This window comes from Propithecus coquereli, unplaced genomic scaffold, assembly GCF_000956105.1.
Source record: "Propithecus coquereli isolate 6110/MARCELLA unplaced genomic scaffold, Pcoq_1.0 Scaffold59, whole genome shotgun sequence".
Taxonomy (NCBI): Eukaryota; Metazoa; Chordata; class Mammalia; order Primates; family Indriidae; genus Propithecus; species Propithecus coquereli.
In genome coordinates, this window is record NW_012151840.1 from 1,474,100 (window position 1) to 1,486,473 (window position 12,374).

General features: G+C 57.8%; 1 protein-coding gene across 1 annotated transcript; it reads left to right on the top strand.

Annotated features, from left to right (window-relative positions):
* Positions 1–6,890: 6,890 nt before the first annotated feature.
* CRABP2 (cellular retinoic acid binding protein 2) lies at positions 6,891–12,374 on the top strand. Its single transcript, XM_012658719.1, has 4 exons — positions 6,891–7,188; positions 10,953–11,131; positions 11,341–11,457; positions 11,916–12,374. Exons 1-4 carry the CDS (start codon positions 7,119–7,121, stop codon positions 11,964–11,966), a joined length of 417 nt encoding a protein of 138 aa, XP_012514173.1. The 5' UTR covers positions 6,891–7,118; the 3' UTR covers positions 11,967–12,374.

Here is a 12,374-nt window from a genome sequence, read left to right on the forward strand (position 1 = left end):
CACTCATCTCCCAGGTCCATGCCTGTGACCCTGACCTGGCCTGTCAGAGCACAGAATAAATCATAAATCATCTGGCACTCCTAGGCCAGAGGCAGCTTCCCCAAAGGCCAGGCCCTTCACTCCCTTGCACCCTATGGAATCCTGCTCGGTTGCTTCTTTAGAAAGATTTCATGAGAGGGATACAAATCACAACGGAAGGAGGAAGAAGGCAACTGACTGCCCCGGCTGGGAGCCGGGGAGGGAGACGAGCACACACCCAGGACCGACAGGGAGGCAGAGGCAGATAATCCAGCCTGGCAGCTCTAGACCAGAGGCTGGGGCTGGGTCTTGGGGCTGAGCTGGCAGAGTGGGTAGTTGTTAGGAAGGTTTCCTGAAGGGTGGGAATGCGGAGTTGGGGCGGGAGTGAAGGGGCCAGGAGCGGGGGAAAGGTCAGAGTGTTCTGGTGGCTTCCTCCCAGGCTAGCTGCACACATACACACTCTCCCCTCCAACACCGGGACTGCCTTTACCCACCAATCGATTGCAATCGATTGCAATCGATTCCCTGGGGCTCCTGGGAGCCTAGCGTCAGGGGGTTAGGGAGTTTATGAGACTTGGCCCACAGAGACCACAGGTGCCCATAAGCAGCAAGAAAGGTGCACCCAGTGAGTGTCCTGGATCCAAATGGCTCCCTCTCTGGGCCAGTTACTGTGGCCTCAGCTGGAAGACTGACTAACCAAATACCCAGATCATACAGAATCCTGGAAACCTAGTGCTGACAGTCCCTGAGCCCTGGGATTTAGGAGGCGTGAGACTGTAACGAGGAAGTTGGCAGCTGTGAATTTCAGGAGCTGCTGGCTCCTTTGGTCCCCTGGGGACGTGTCCCTGCAGATCCCCAAGTCCCAAAGCTCCCACCAGATGCCTTGCCCCAGGTTAGTAGAGGAGTCACAGGCAGGGGGAGGTTGGGAGCTTCGCAGGGCGTCAGGGCAGCCTGGCTGACTCTGGAATTCACAGGCCTCAGCTCAGGGCCCTGTGGGAATCCAGGCAGGCTGGGGGGCCCTGGCAAATGGGATGGGGTAGGAGCACTGGGCAGGGGGAGGCAGGAGACTGTTCAGTCTCTCTTTCTTTGACAGCTGATATTTTCCAGAGCTGGCGCCCGCATAGGAAAGGAAATCAGAGCTTCCCACCTCACACATCTTTTTCCCATTTTGTTCATGCTGCCTAGAGAAAGCCATTAGGGCTAGGTCAGTCTGGGGCCTCCCCCTCCCGCCCATCTCTCCAGCCCCGCTATAAAGAGGGGTGGGGGTGGGGGGTCATTGGAAGGACAAGGACCTAGCCTGGCTAAGGGGCCAGATTCTGAACTCTTGTATCCCTTCTTAATTCCCTGCTTGCTCAAGATAGGGGGTGGGGGCAGGGACCAGGAATCTGGGCTCCTGCGGCCCTCCCTCATTCTGCTCAAATCCCCCTGAACATGACTATCTCCAGGGAGTCTGGCCCACTAGCCCCAAGGAAAAGGCCTGCCAGACAGCCAGTCAGTCCTGGGTCTGTTTGCAGCAGGAAGGGACCTCCGGTTGGGAAAGCTGGTCCTTACTACCTAACTCCTGGGACTCTAGCCTCCTCCTTGGAGCCACCAGGACAACTGGTTTCCACAGGCCCCTGGGAGCCAGGCTGATGGCTAAACTACTGGGTCTTACTATCTGGAGATAATAGCTGCATTTGGGGACTTGAGAAAGGAGGGAAACAGGAGCCCCAAGGAGCCTTGGAGAAGAGTTCTATCCAGGCTGGCTGACTGCCTTCCTGAGGCTGACCTGCCTGTCCCTCCTACCCTGCCCTCAGGGACAGTGAGTCCAATATCCTCTTTCTGTCCTCATCCAGAACTTCAGAACTTCAGAATTTCAGAGCCCAGAACTGGGCCCCTGTCAGTCTTCTCTAGGAGCTTGCCTTTATCCCATCCTCTTTCCTCTTTCCTCTTCAGTCTCAGAATCTGATTATCTGGCCCAGTACGTACCCAGCCTGCAGCCCCTCCTCCATCCCTTTTTTCTTCCTCCAGAAACTCCAGCTCATCTCAGTGCCAGCAGCAGGAGAAAGGTCCCTGGACCTTGTACCTTCTATTTCCCATCTTCAGAAGGCAGGAGAGGAGGCATCTGGGAGGTAGCCTGTGTTCCCCAGGTCTAGCACCTTGGGCCATAGTGGCAGGGATGGAGACTACTGCAGGCTGTGCATCTTTTCCAGGGCTGGTCACTTTCTCCAGGTGCCACACGAACCCAGATGTTCAGCTTGCCAAACTTGCCATGGCTACACCTTCTCCCTCCTGCTCTGGGCTGCAAGGGGTTAAGGGGCCAGTGCAGGGGAGGGGGTGGGAGTGGCAGAGTGGTCTGGCCCTAGGCACTGGATCGTAAAAGCCAGAGCAGTTTAACTGCAGGTCACGCCATGGTGGGGACTGACTTCTCCATGCAGGGGACTGAAACCCAGTCTGGACAAGTCCTCAGCCAGTGCATCCCCACCTCCTCCCTCTCCCCTCCCTTGGCTCAGCCAGCCTGGCCCAGCCCTGAGGAAAGCGTTGGCAGCTGGAGCTGGGAATGAGGTGGCAGAGCCAAGAACAACAGAGGCACCGCCTGGGTGCTGCACAGACCCACTCTTGGTCTGACTGTAATCCAGCCTGTCACAGTCAGAGGCGCCGCCTGGCTGCCCGGGTGCTGCGCAGACCCTTCCTGGTCTGACTGTAATCCTCCTATGCAGTCAGCCCCGTCCTCCCAGTCTGTGGTCTTGACCCTACTGGGCCATACCTGCCTCTCTTTGCCAGGCCTCAGAGCTGGCTCTGGAGGTCACTGTTATCCCTTGCCTTTGGGTCCAGCCGCTCCTTTCCCCAGGTCACTCAGGATTCTCTGCCCTTAGCCTCCCCAGTTCTCAGGGTCTCTCCGCTGCACCCAGATGTTTCTGGGAAATGAGTTGCCTCCTCCACAGATCTCTGGTCCTGTGTCCCAGCTTGCACTTCGGTTTGCTGGAAGCTCATCTTCGGTCTAACTCCCACCTATCCTGCTGCAAGGGCAATATCATTAGGGGCAAATCAGAGCCTGGCCTTACCAGATTTGAAAAGGGCTGGGTCCCTGAACCCAGACAGATAGACAGACAAGAACGCAGTACTCCTCTCTGTACTGAGAATCGGGCCAGACTTAGAGGCAGGATGCTTGGGTCTGTGCTCTGTGCTGAGTGGAATCCTGATGGCTCAGCGTGGCCAGGAGACACAGCTGTCTTGCTCCAGTGGCTCCCAACCCTCTCTTCTACTCTCAGACTTCCCTACCTGCTGTAGAAGTCCTGCCTTCTTTGCTGCCCCTACACTGAATGGCAGACACCCAGGTGTCCAGCCCCACCTGGGTTTAATTTCTACATGAGTCCCAGCCAACAAACCCTCTGACCCAGCAGATGCAATAACACTGCTCTGGGCGAGGCTCTTGTACAAGTGCTGAATTTGGCCAGAGTATCTCCTTGATCCCAGTTGGGGGTGAGGGTGGGGGCTTCGTGACACTCCTACTCTTCTCATCCCTGGTCAACCCTTCCATTCCCAGCAGCTGGGCTGGGTGGCCAATCCTCCTCCCCCCTCAGCCTCAAAGAGGTGATGAAGAGGGGTGAGGAGGGGTCTCCTCTTCCCAAGTCCCGGACCCCTCAATCGTGCACACATCCCCACTCACCCACATTCACACTCCTCGCCATCCAAAAACCTTTTCCTGCCCATCTCTGTTCCTTCTGGTGCAAAAGCAGCCACTTTCCTTTTAGCCACACTACAATGGAACAAAGCCCCAGAATGTTCCTTTCTTAGCTCTCTGGAGCTTGACTGTTTTCCTCTCCACTCCACCCTCATCCTACTCCTGCTCCCCCAGCTTTTCTCACCAACTTTGCCCCCTCCCCCTACTTGAGTCTCCAGATTCCTGGGGAGGCCCCGAGGGGTATGACCAAGGCTCCTGGAAAGGTGGAAGGGGTCGCCACTGGCAGATCTGCAGCAGATTTGGTCATAATTAAAAGGCCAGTGCACTGGGAAATTCCTTCTCCTTATTGATCCCAGCGGGAAATTAAAGCCAGTTGTTTGTGACTGAGTGGCTGATTTGGCTGCAGCTCCTCCTCATGGCCTGGTTTCAGGGTCCTAGCCCCTGCCCCTAGGCTCCCCCATCCTCTTCTATTAGCCCCTCTTCCAGTCCCCCTCAGCCCTCTCATCTCCTGCCCCTCAGTCTGCCCCAAGCCCCTTCCCCGGGCGTCTTCCCTAAGCACCCCATGCCTGCTGCTCCCCGGCATATAACAGGGCTGCTACAGGCTGAGGCCTCAGCCCCAGCTGTTCAGCTCCCTGCTCAGACCCCCTACCCACCTCCCTCAGCCAGGGCTGGGGTACTGGGGCTGGAGCTGGAGCTCAGGCCCAGAGCTGCCAAACCACAGACGCTCACATCTGGAAAGAATTCCCCTCCCAGCCCGACTTCCCTTTGTCTTACTTCTGTCTCTTTGGAAATCCTGGCCAGTTGGCTGGTGGGGGAAGTGGGGAAGTGAAGGAGGGGAGTGGGCCCAGGCCTCCCTGCCCCCGCCCCAGGGAGCCCCCTCCCTGGCTCCGGCCTCCCCAGCATCCTCAGCCAAGCCATCCAGCCTGTGCTCCCACTGCTCCAGCATCGAGGGGCCAGACCACCTCCCCCCTACAGGCTCAGTCCTAGCATCCTGGTGACCATCTTTTGGGTGAGATTTTAACATCCTTAGTCACAAGACTGTGGGGGAGAAGACCTGCACTGGCCCTTTTCTCTTGCAGGAGGAGGGAGGCCTGTTGAGCAGGAGCCTGGGCTCTTCCTGCGGGGGGGCCAAGAGGGCTGGAGTGGAGCGGAGCAGAGTGGAGGTGGACATGGTGGCCCGGGTGGGAGAGGCAGGGGGCAGTGAGCGGAGGAGGCAGCAGGAGTCTGGTTTCCACCATGTTCCCTCCTCCAGCCTCTCCTCATCCCTTTGGCTAGGAGCCGGATTTCACTGTCAGAACCTAATCCCCCCCCTTTACCTACAGCGTTGCAGAGCTGGGAGGCTGGGGGAGGAGCCCCGGCTGTGCCTGCAACCCCAGGCCCTAAGCACTCCCCAGGGGCCACCCCCTTTCCTTCCACCACCTCTGCTTTTGTCTGTCCTTCAGACAGCTCCCTGCCCTGCTTCCCTCCTCCAAAAACCCAGGTCTCCCCTCACCCCAAATAAGCTCTCCCACACAAAACCTGGACCCCTAAACCCAGGCTGAAGTATCTGGCTCCCTTCTCCAAATCTGACAGTTGATGGGCTACTGCTGTGTGGGGCCGCTTCCAGAAGCCCTTTCTACAATGTAATCTTCATCCCTCTTGCTGCAGAGTCAGCCTGGCTGCTTTACTTTCTCTACACACCCATCATTCAGAGATTTTCCTCTCTGCAGCCCAGAGGCCCGACCCACAGTACTTTCTCCAGCCTCAGTTCTCAGCGCTGCCGAGGTCAATCCTCCAGCCCCTGTCCTTTGACACCTTTCCTCAAGTGGCCTCCCCAGCTCCCACCGAAGCCCCCAACTCCCTAGACCGCTTCTGGGTTCCAAGCGCAAGGGCTCAGAGATCCAGAGAGCCTGTCTGCTCCACCCTTGGCCACGCTGGCAGGGAGGGGCCAGGGCTGGGACCAGATGTGGGTTTTCTTCCCGCTTCGGCAGGAGCTGGGAGGGCGAGTCCCGGGAGGGTGGGGAGTGGGGTGCGGGAAGCCGGGCCATGTGCGCCGGTTAGCGAGGGCAACCCGGCCGCAGGGTCCCTCAGCGCTGGACAAGCCGGGACGGCTCCTCTCGCTACCGGCATAGCATCTCCGCTCCTCTGCGGTCCCGCCTCGGGTCTCCCGGGCTGTCTCCGAGGCTCCCCGCCTGACCTCCATTTCTGTGTCTCTGTCTCCTGGCCCTCTCCACTGGGGTCTCGCGCACTCCCACCCGGGTCTCGGCAGGAAGCCGTGCCCTACCCCCCTCCTTTGATCTCCCACTTCAAAGCCAATCTCCGAGCGGCCGCCGCTCCTTCCGTCTGCTTTACTGCTCTAGACTGTGACACCTGAGACCCCGCTCCTCCTTCTCCCCAGCACCCAGCCTCCCTCCAACCTAGGTGGCAGCGCGGCGGCGCGCCGGGGTGCCGGGACTCTGTACCCCCCTCCCCTCCCAGCCGTCTGCCGCCTACCAAGACCCCCTCAAGGTCTGGGGAGCAAAGCAACGGAGAAAGCGCTTTAATAAAGAGCTCGTGTCAAGTGATTGGCTGTGACCTCTGCCCTCCCCAGCCTCGCACCCCGGGCTCCTGCTTAACCCTTCGATGTCCGCCCAGTGCATTAAGAGGAATGAGTAGCCTTGTGCCTACTTCCAGAGTCCTCAGGCACGACCCAAGCCCGAAGCCGGATGGGGGTAGGGGAAGGTGTCGCCCCCTCCCATCCTCTCTGAGTAGTTCCAGCAGGGGGCGCCGTTGCCTCACTTAGGTGCCTGCCCCCTGGAACCCGGGCTCTGAGTTCGGAGCCGTCCCACTGCATCTAGTTCAGGTTTCAGTGGAGCCGGAGCTCAGCCGCCCATTCCCTTCTCCATCCAGCTCTGGCTCGAGATCTGGGGTTGAACCGCTGGTGGGTCCCCGAATGTCCGCCGCCAAAGAGTAGAGTGCACCGGGTTAGGTAGGGAACATGGGGGAACAGGCGAAACATGGGAAACACAGGTAGGGAACAGCCACACGTGAGCTCTGAGCATCTGCGCCCCAGGCTGGGCGCCCCCTACTCTCCGCGGAGAGCGCAGTTCGAGTGCTCGCCTTCTGTCCGCTCCCCTTCCACACGCTGGCGCGGGAGAAGACAATCTCGGCCCCCAGCGAACACTGGACCCACCCGCAGGGCTAAATCCAGAGGTTTGGGGCCGGAGCGCAGGGTCCCCAGATGGGGGGCGGGGCAGGAGGCGGGGCCACCTCAACCCTGAGCAGGGGCGGGCGGTGCAAGGTATAAAAGCTGTCCGCGCGGGAGCCCAGGCCAGCTTTGGGGTTGCCCCCGGACGTGTCTTCGTTCCTGAGTCTCACGACCCAGCGAAGGCGGCAGCGACGTCTCCTTCGACTAAAGGACTCAGCGTCCAGTGCTGCAGCCGAGGGATCTAAGGGCACTGCCACCCGCGCCGCCACCATGCCCAACTTCTCTGGCAACTGGAAGATCATCCGATCCGAAAACTTCGAGGATTTGCTCAAAGCGCTGGGTAAGGAAGTTTTCCAGCGCCCGGGAGAGGCAAGGGGGACCTGGAGTCCTCACAAATGAGGACGAGAAAGAAAGAGGGACCGGAATTAGGGCGTGAGAGGCTGGGCGTCTGCATCCCCAGAAAAAGGGGCTGGACGCCTGGGTCCTGGGGCGGTGGGCCCTGGACGCCTAAATCTGCTTTCTCCCGCGGGGCGCCCACCGGTGCCAGCTCCAGCGGTGACTCAGAGCCTGTGAATCAAGGAGAAACCAGAAGCACCAGATCGGTCTCCGGGGGGGAGGGAGGGCTGGCCTCCGCGCCCGAACCCGGCTGACCAGGGCACCTGGCTCTGCGCAGTTCAAAAGCTGCCGCTGATCGAGCCGTGAAACCTGCATCCCGGCTGGGAGCCTGGTTACCTACCCAGCCCAACCCCTCGGAGACATTCCAGCCTCCTTCCTGGGTGCCCCCCGCCGGTAACCCGACCTGGGGCAGGTTCATTCCCCTCTGCTCCTGGCTCCACCTACCAGGTGATCCGCCGCCCCAATGCCCCCACCCCATTCCTTCCCCCTCTGCACTTTCCACTCCCCGCCCCCCATCTGTGAGACAAATATTTTCCTACAGCGAGCAGCTCCAGAGTCCTAAAATCGCTCTGGATAATTATCACTTTCTTGGATTTCAACAAATGGCTTCGTGTGAAACTCCGACCCCCCATTTCTGAAAATCCGGGTTCCCACCTCCCTCCCTCCCCAAAGGGCCCTGGGCTACAACCCCGCTGGGTGTGTTGGTCAAAGGTGGGGAAAGCTGATCAACCCAGACTGCCCTTCCAGCTTTCTCCACCCATATTCTGCCTGCCTTCTGGGGTCGGACTAGGCTAGACCACCTGGGGAAGGGGAGAGAGCCAGAACTCATGCCTGGGAGAAGGCTCTGGAAAGATATGGAGGCTAATTGCGGACCTCAGTCCTTGCAAAGGGCCCTGGGAGCCCTGGAGCCCAAGGGCTCCTTTAATGCCACCTTCAATTTCCAACTGAACACAGAGACACTGGCTGGGCAAAGGAGGTGGGGGGAGGCACCCTGTGTGGGGCAGGGGACTGTTGGAGGGAGTCTGGACCTAAGAAGGATCTGGAATGCTGTGAGGAGAGCAGGGGTTTCCATCATTCCTTGCCGTTAGTTTTTCCTGCAATCTAATCACAATACTTCTTGTAGTCACGACAGTCTTTCTTGCTTTGCTCTTGCTGAAATTAAAGACCAAAGGATAAAAATTTTCCCTGCAGAAAGCCTAGCTACCACTCACTCCCCATCTTCTCTGGATTCTGGCCCCTCTTCCAAGTGGATGAGGTGCTGGCCTGGCACATCCCTAGGCCCCAGCTGGAGAGTAAGATCCAAAGCCCAATCCTGTTGTCTGTCTTCAGTCTGTTTGTCCTCCCTGCAGGGTCTCTCAGAGCCACGTGCCCTCCTCAGGCCCTGCTAGGGGGCAGATTGAAAACAGACCCGTTAGACAAACACGGTCCTGAGTCAGCCAAGGTCACCAAGCAGGGCCCCCAGCTCCGCAGGCACCAGGGGCTGGCTGGAGGGATGTCTCCTCTGAACCCAGCTTGTCTCTGCAGGAACCTCAGTCCCTTCACATCCCCCTTTGCCCTAATCAAGGGTCCATCTTGGCTGGGCGCGGTGGCTCACGCCTGTAATTCTAGCACTCTGGGAGGCTGAGGCCGGTGGATCAAGGCGGGTGGATCGTCTGAGCTCAGGAGTTCAAGACCAGCCTGAGCAAGAGCGAGACCCCGTCTCTACTAAAAAAATAGAAAGAAATTAGCTGGACAACTAAAAATATCTATAGAAAAAATTAGCTGGGCATGGTGGCGCGTGCCTGTAGTCCCAGCTACTCAGGAAGCTGAGGCAGGAGGATCGCTTGAGCCCAGGAGTTTGAGGTTGCTGTGAGCTAGGCTGATGCCATGGCACTCTAGTCCAGGCAACAGAGTGAGACTCTGTTTCAAAAAAAAAAAAAAAAAAGGTCCACCTCATGGTGAGGGATGGTTGGGTATTTGGGGGTTATCTGTCCCATCCAGTATCATGGTCATGACACATAGCAGATTCTGTGCCTGTAACAGGAAAGATGGATGTTAGATAGCAAGATGGACTTCCCAGGGAGCAATGGAGAACGAAGTAGCCTCTTTGTCCAAGAAGATGTGTCTGCTCTAACAAGTCAATAGGACTTGTGGACCTCAACCATTTCTCTCTGGACCAAGAGATTGGCAGCTTCCCCTCCCTCTTGTTTGGAACAGGCTGGGTGTGCTTTGGCACCGAGGGGAAAGACGATTTGTTTCTCAAGGAAACCGGGTCTGGAGGAGGGCCAGGGAGTTGGCCAGAGCAGGGCCAGGGCATCCTGCTGCCTGGCCCCGGGCCCTGCCTTCTGACCTACTGCATCTCTGAAGGGCTCTACTGCAGTTCAGGGCAGCCGGCCAGGCCAGGTGAGGTGGCGTGTGGAGCCTGGGCCCCTTCCTGACAAGCCTCCCGCCCTGCTTGTCTTCTTGTCAGTTGGGGTGCGCTCCTGTTCCCCCACCCCTCTTAATAACCGGGGAGCAGAGAGAAGGGGTCCAATCTGGGAAAGGATATGGGGCGCACAGGGAGTCTGAATCCACAGAGGCTAAGTGAGAAGGCCTGACCACCTGAGGGGCACTGGGGCATCCTGGGGGACACATCAGGGAAGGGGGAAGCGGGAGAGGGGTGTGACCTTTTCTGTCCCTTCTTGTCATGGCAAAGTTTCCTTGAGGGGAGTGGGGCAGAGGAGCCTTCCAGGAAGGCAGGTGAGCAGGCAGCTGGATGGGGAAAACTTGAAGCCCCAGCTCTGGCTTTTCCTTCACCTTCCTTTTATCAGTAACAATAACAGCAACAGTAATAACAGCCGCTGTTTCCTGAACTTCAAGCTGTGCCTGGCACTGTGTTTTCTAGGTCCTAAACATAAAACATCCCACTTGATAGGCTTTTGAAGTAGCTATTATTTCCATTTTACAGTCAAGGAATGTAAGGCTCAGAGAAGTTAAGCCATTTGCCCAGGGCCACCCAGCCTGCAAGGGGGGCTAAGACAGGAGGAAATCACATCCTAATGGATCTTACTCCAGAGCCTCTGGCGTCCCCAGGCTGCTAGCCATTCTGGGGAGGGAAACCTTTGTCCCATTACTTCAACTGATGAGAAATCGGTTGCTCATTGTTGGGAGGGGCAGAGACTGGGCAGATGAGGACCTACCTAGCACCAGACAGGTGAGTAGAAAGAGCAGAGAGGGAGGTGGCCCCTAATTCCCAGGACATGAGGGGTGGGGTCTGGCTGGGGAGGGTCTGCCCTGCACTTGGGCAGGGGTAAAAAGACACAGTGACACTGATGAGCCGACCCCAACACAAGGTCTCAAGCCAGGGTGGACGAAAAGCCAAAAGTGAGGTGAACAGAGTCGAGGTGAGCCCATAGCAGGATGTTTGCTGGGTGGGGGACTGGGGAGACGCTGCCCCTGAGGATTCTGGGAGTGAAGAGCTGAGCCCTAGGAAGCCCGATCCAGGCCTGCTAACTCAACAAGGTGGGGCCCTGCCTCTCAGCCCCTCCCCGCTAAACCCCTCATCTTTCAGGTCTACATCACCTGCCATCTCCTTCAAGGTACCTTCCTGGACACCCAGGCAGCAGGCAGATACCCCACCCCCGCCCCAAGCAAGTCACAGATCAGCCTGCTCCAACTGCCTCATGTGGGAGGATGTGAGACAGGTGCCTGGAGCATCCCTAAAGGTGAGCCTGTCCCATCTCCCTGCAGGGGTGAATGTGATGCTGAGGAAGATTGCCGTAGCTGCAGCATCCAAGCCAGCGGTGGAGATCAAACAGGAGGGAGACACTTTCTATATCAAAACCTCTACCACTGTGCGCACCACGGAGATTAACTTCAAGATCGGGGAGGAGTTTGAGGAGCAGACCGTGGATGGGAGACCCTGTAAGGTGAGTGCTGGGAGGGGGCTCTGGGGTCATGGCATCCTTGCCCTGCCTCTTACGTGCCATTTTCTGGTCTTTCCCAACTGCTTTTCTCCATTCCCAATGGAGAAAGACCTTGGCTTGTGGTAGGGAGAGAAAGGGAGTCTATCCCTTATCCCTCTCACTACATTGTCCCTGCTGTGGGCCCAGCTCACTTGGCCACCTGTCTATTGCAGAGCCTGGTGAAATGGGAGAGTGAGAATAAAATGGCCTGTGAGCAGAGGCTTCTGAAGGGAGAGGGGCCCAAGACCTCCTGGACCAGAGAACTGACCAACGATGGGGAGCTGATCCTGGTAAGTCCTGCCTCCTCCCACCCAGTAGCAAACCCAGTGCTGCCTTTGGAGACGCTCTGGGAGACTCCAGGGTTCAGGAGGTTCAAGAACAACCATGGCTGATCTCCCTACCCTCCTTGTGGACGGCTTGAACAGGACTAAGTTGTCCCTATCCCATACGGGGCCCTTGTGTGAATTAGAAATGGTGTCCCTTTTGTGCGGAGCAAAGGATGTGTACTGAGGAGCCCCAGGGGAGATCTTCCTGGCTTGGGGGAGAGGATAGGGCCCTAGGGGGCTCTATTGCCATCTCCCTGCAATGATGCCCAGGTATTCTGGGACCAGCTCCTGCCTATTGGTCCTGAGCCAAGAAGCAAGTTTAGACCTGGAGGCCAAACAGAGCATCTCCATTCAACTCTCCCCTTCCAAAGCCACAGGACCCCAGGGGTCGCCCAGGCTAACAACTCCTTCTGTCTTTCCAGACCATGACGGCAGATGATATTGTGTGCACCAGGGTCTACGTCCGAGAGTGAGTGGCTTTGGGTGCGAAAGCTGCCCGAGCCCACCGCCGGCCATGCTCACCGCCCTGCTTCACTCCCACCCTCCCTGCCATTCCCTCCTTCTAGGCTAGCTCTCCCCTTTCCCCCTCACTTCTGGGGGTCACTGGGATGTATCTTGCAGGGTCTTGCTTTCTTTGACCATTTCTCCCTTCCCTTGTAACAACAAAGAGGAATGGCTTGCAAGAGCCCAGATCACCCTTTCCGGAATCACTACCTCCCTCCCCAAGTCTGCAGACCCATCCCCAAACCAGCCCAGGGCAGAGTCTTTCAGTAAGGGGACCTGAGGGCCTGAGAGGGAAAGACTGGTCCTCTGGCTTCCACTCTGTCCCTGTAGCCTATTCAGTTTAGAATATTTATTTGTTAATTTTATTAAAATGTTTT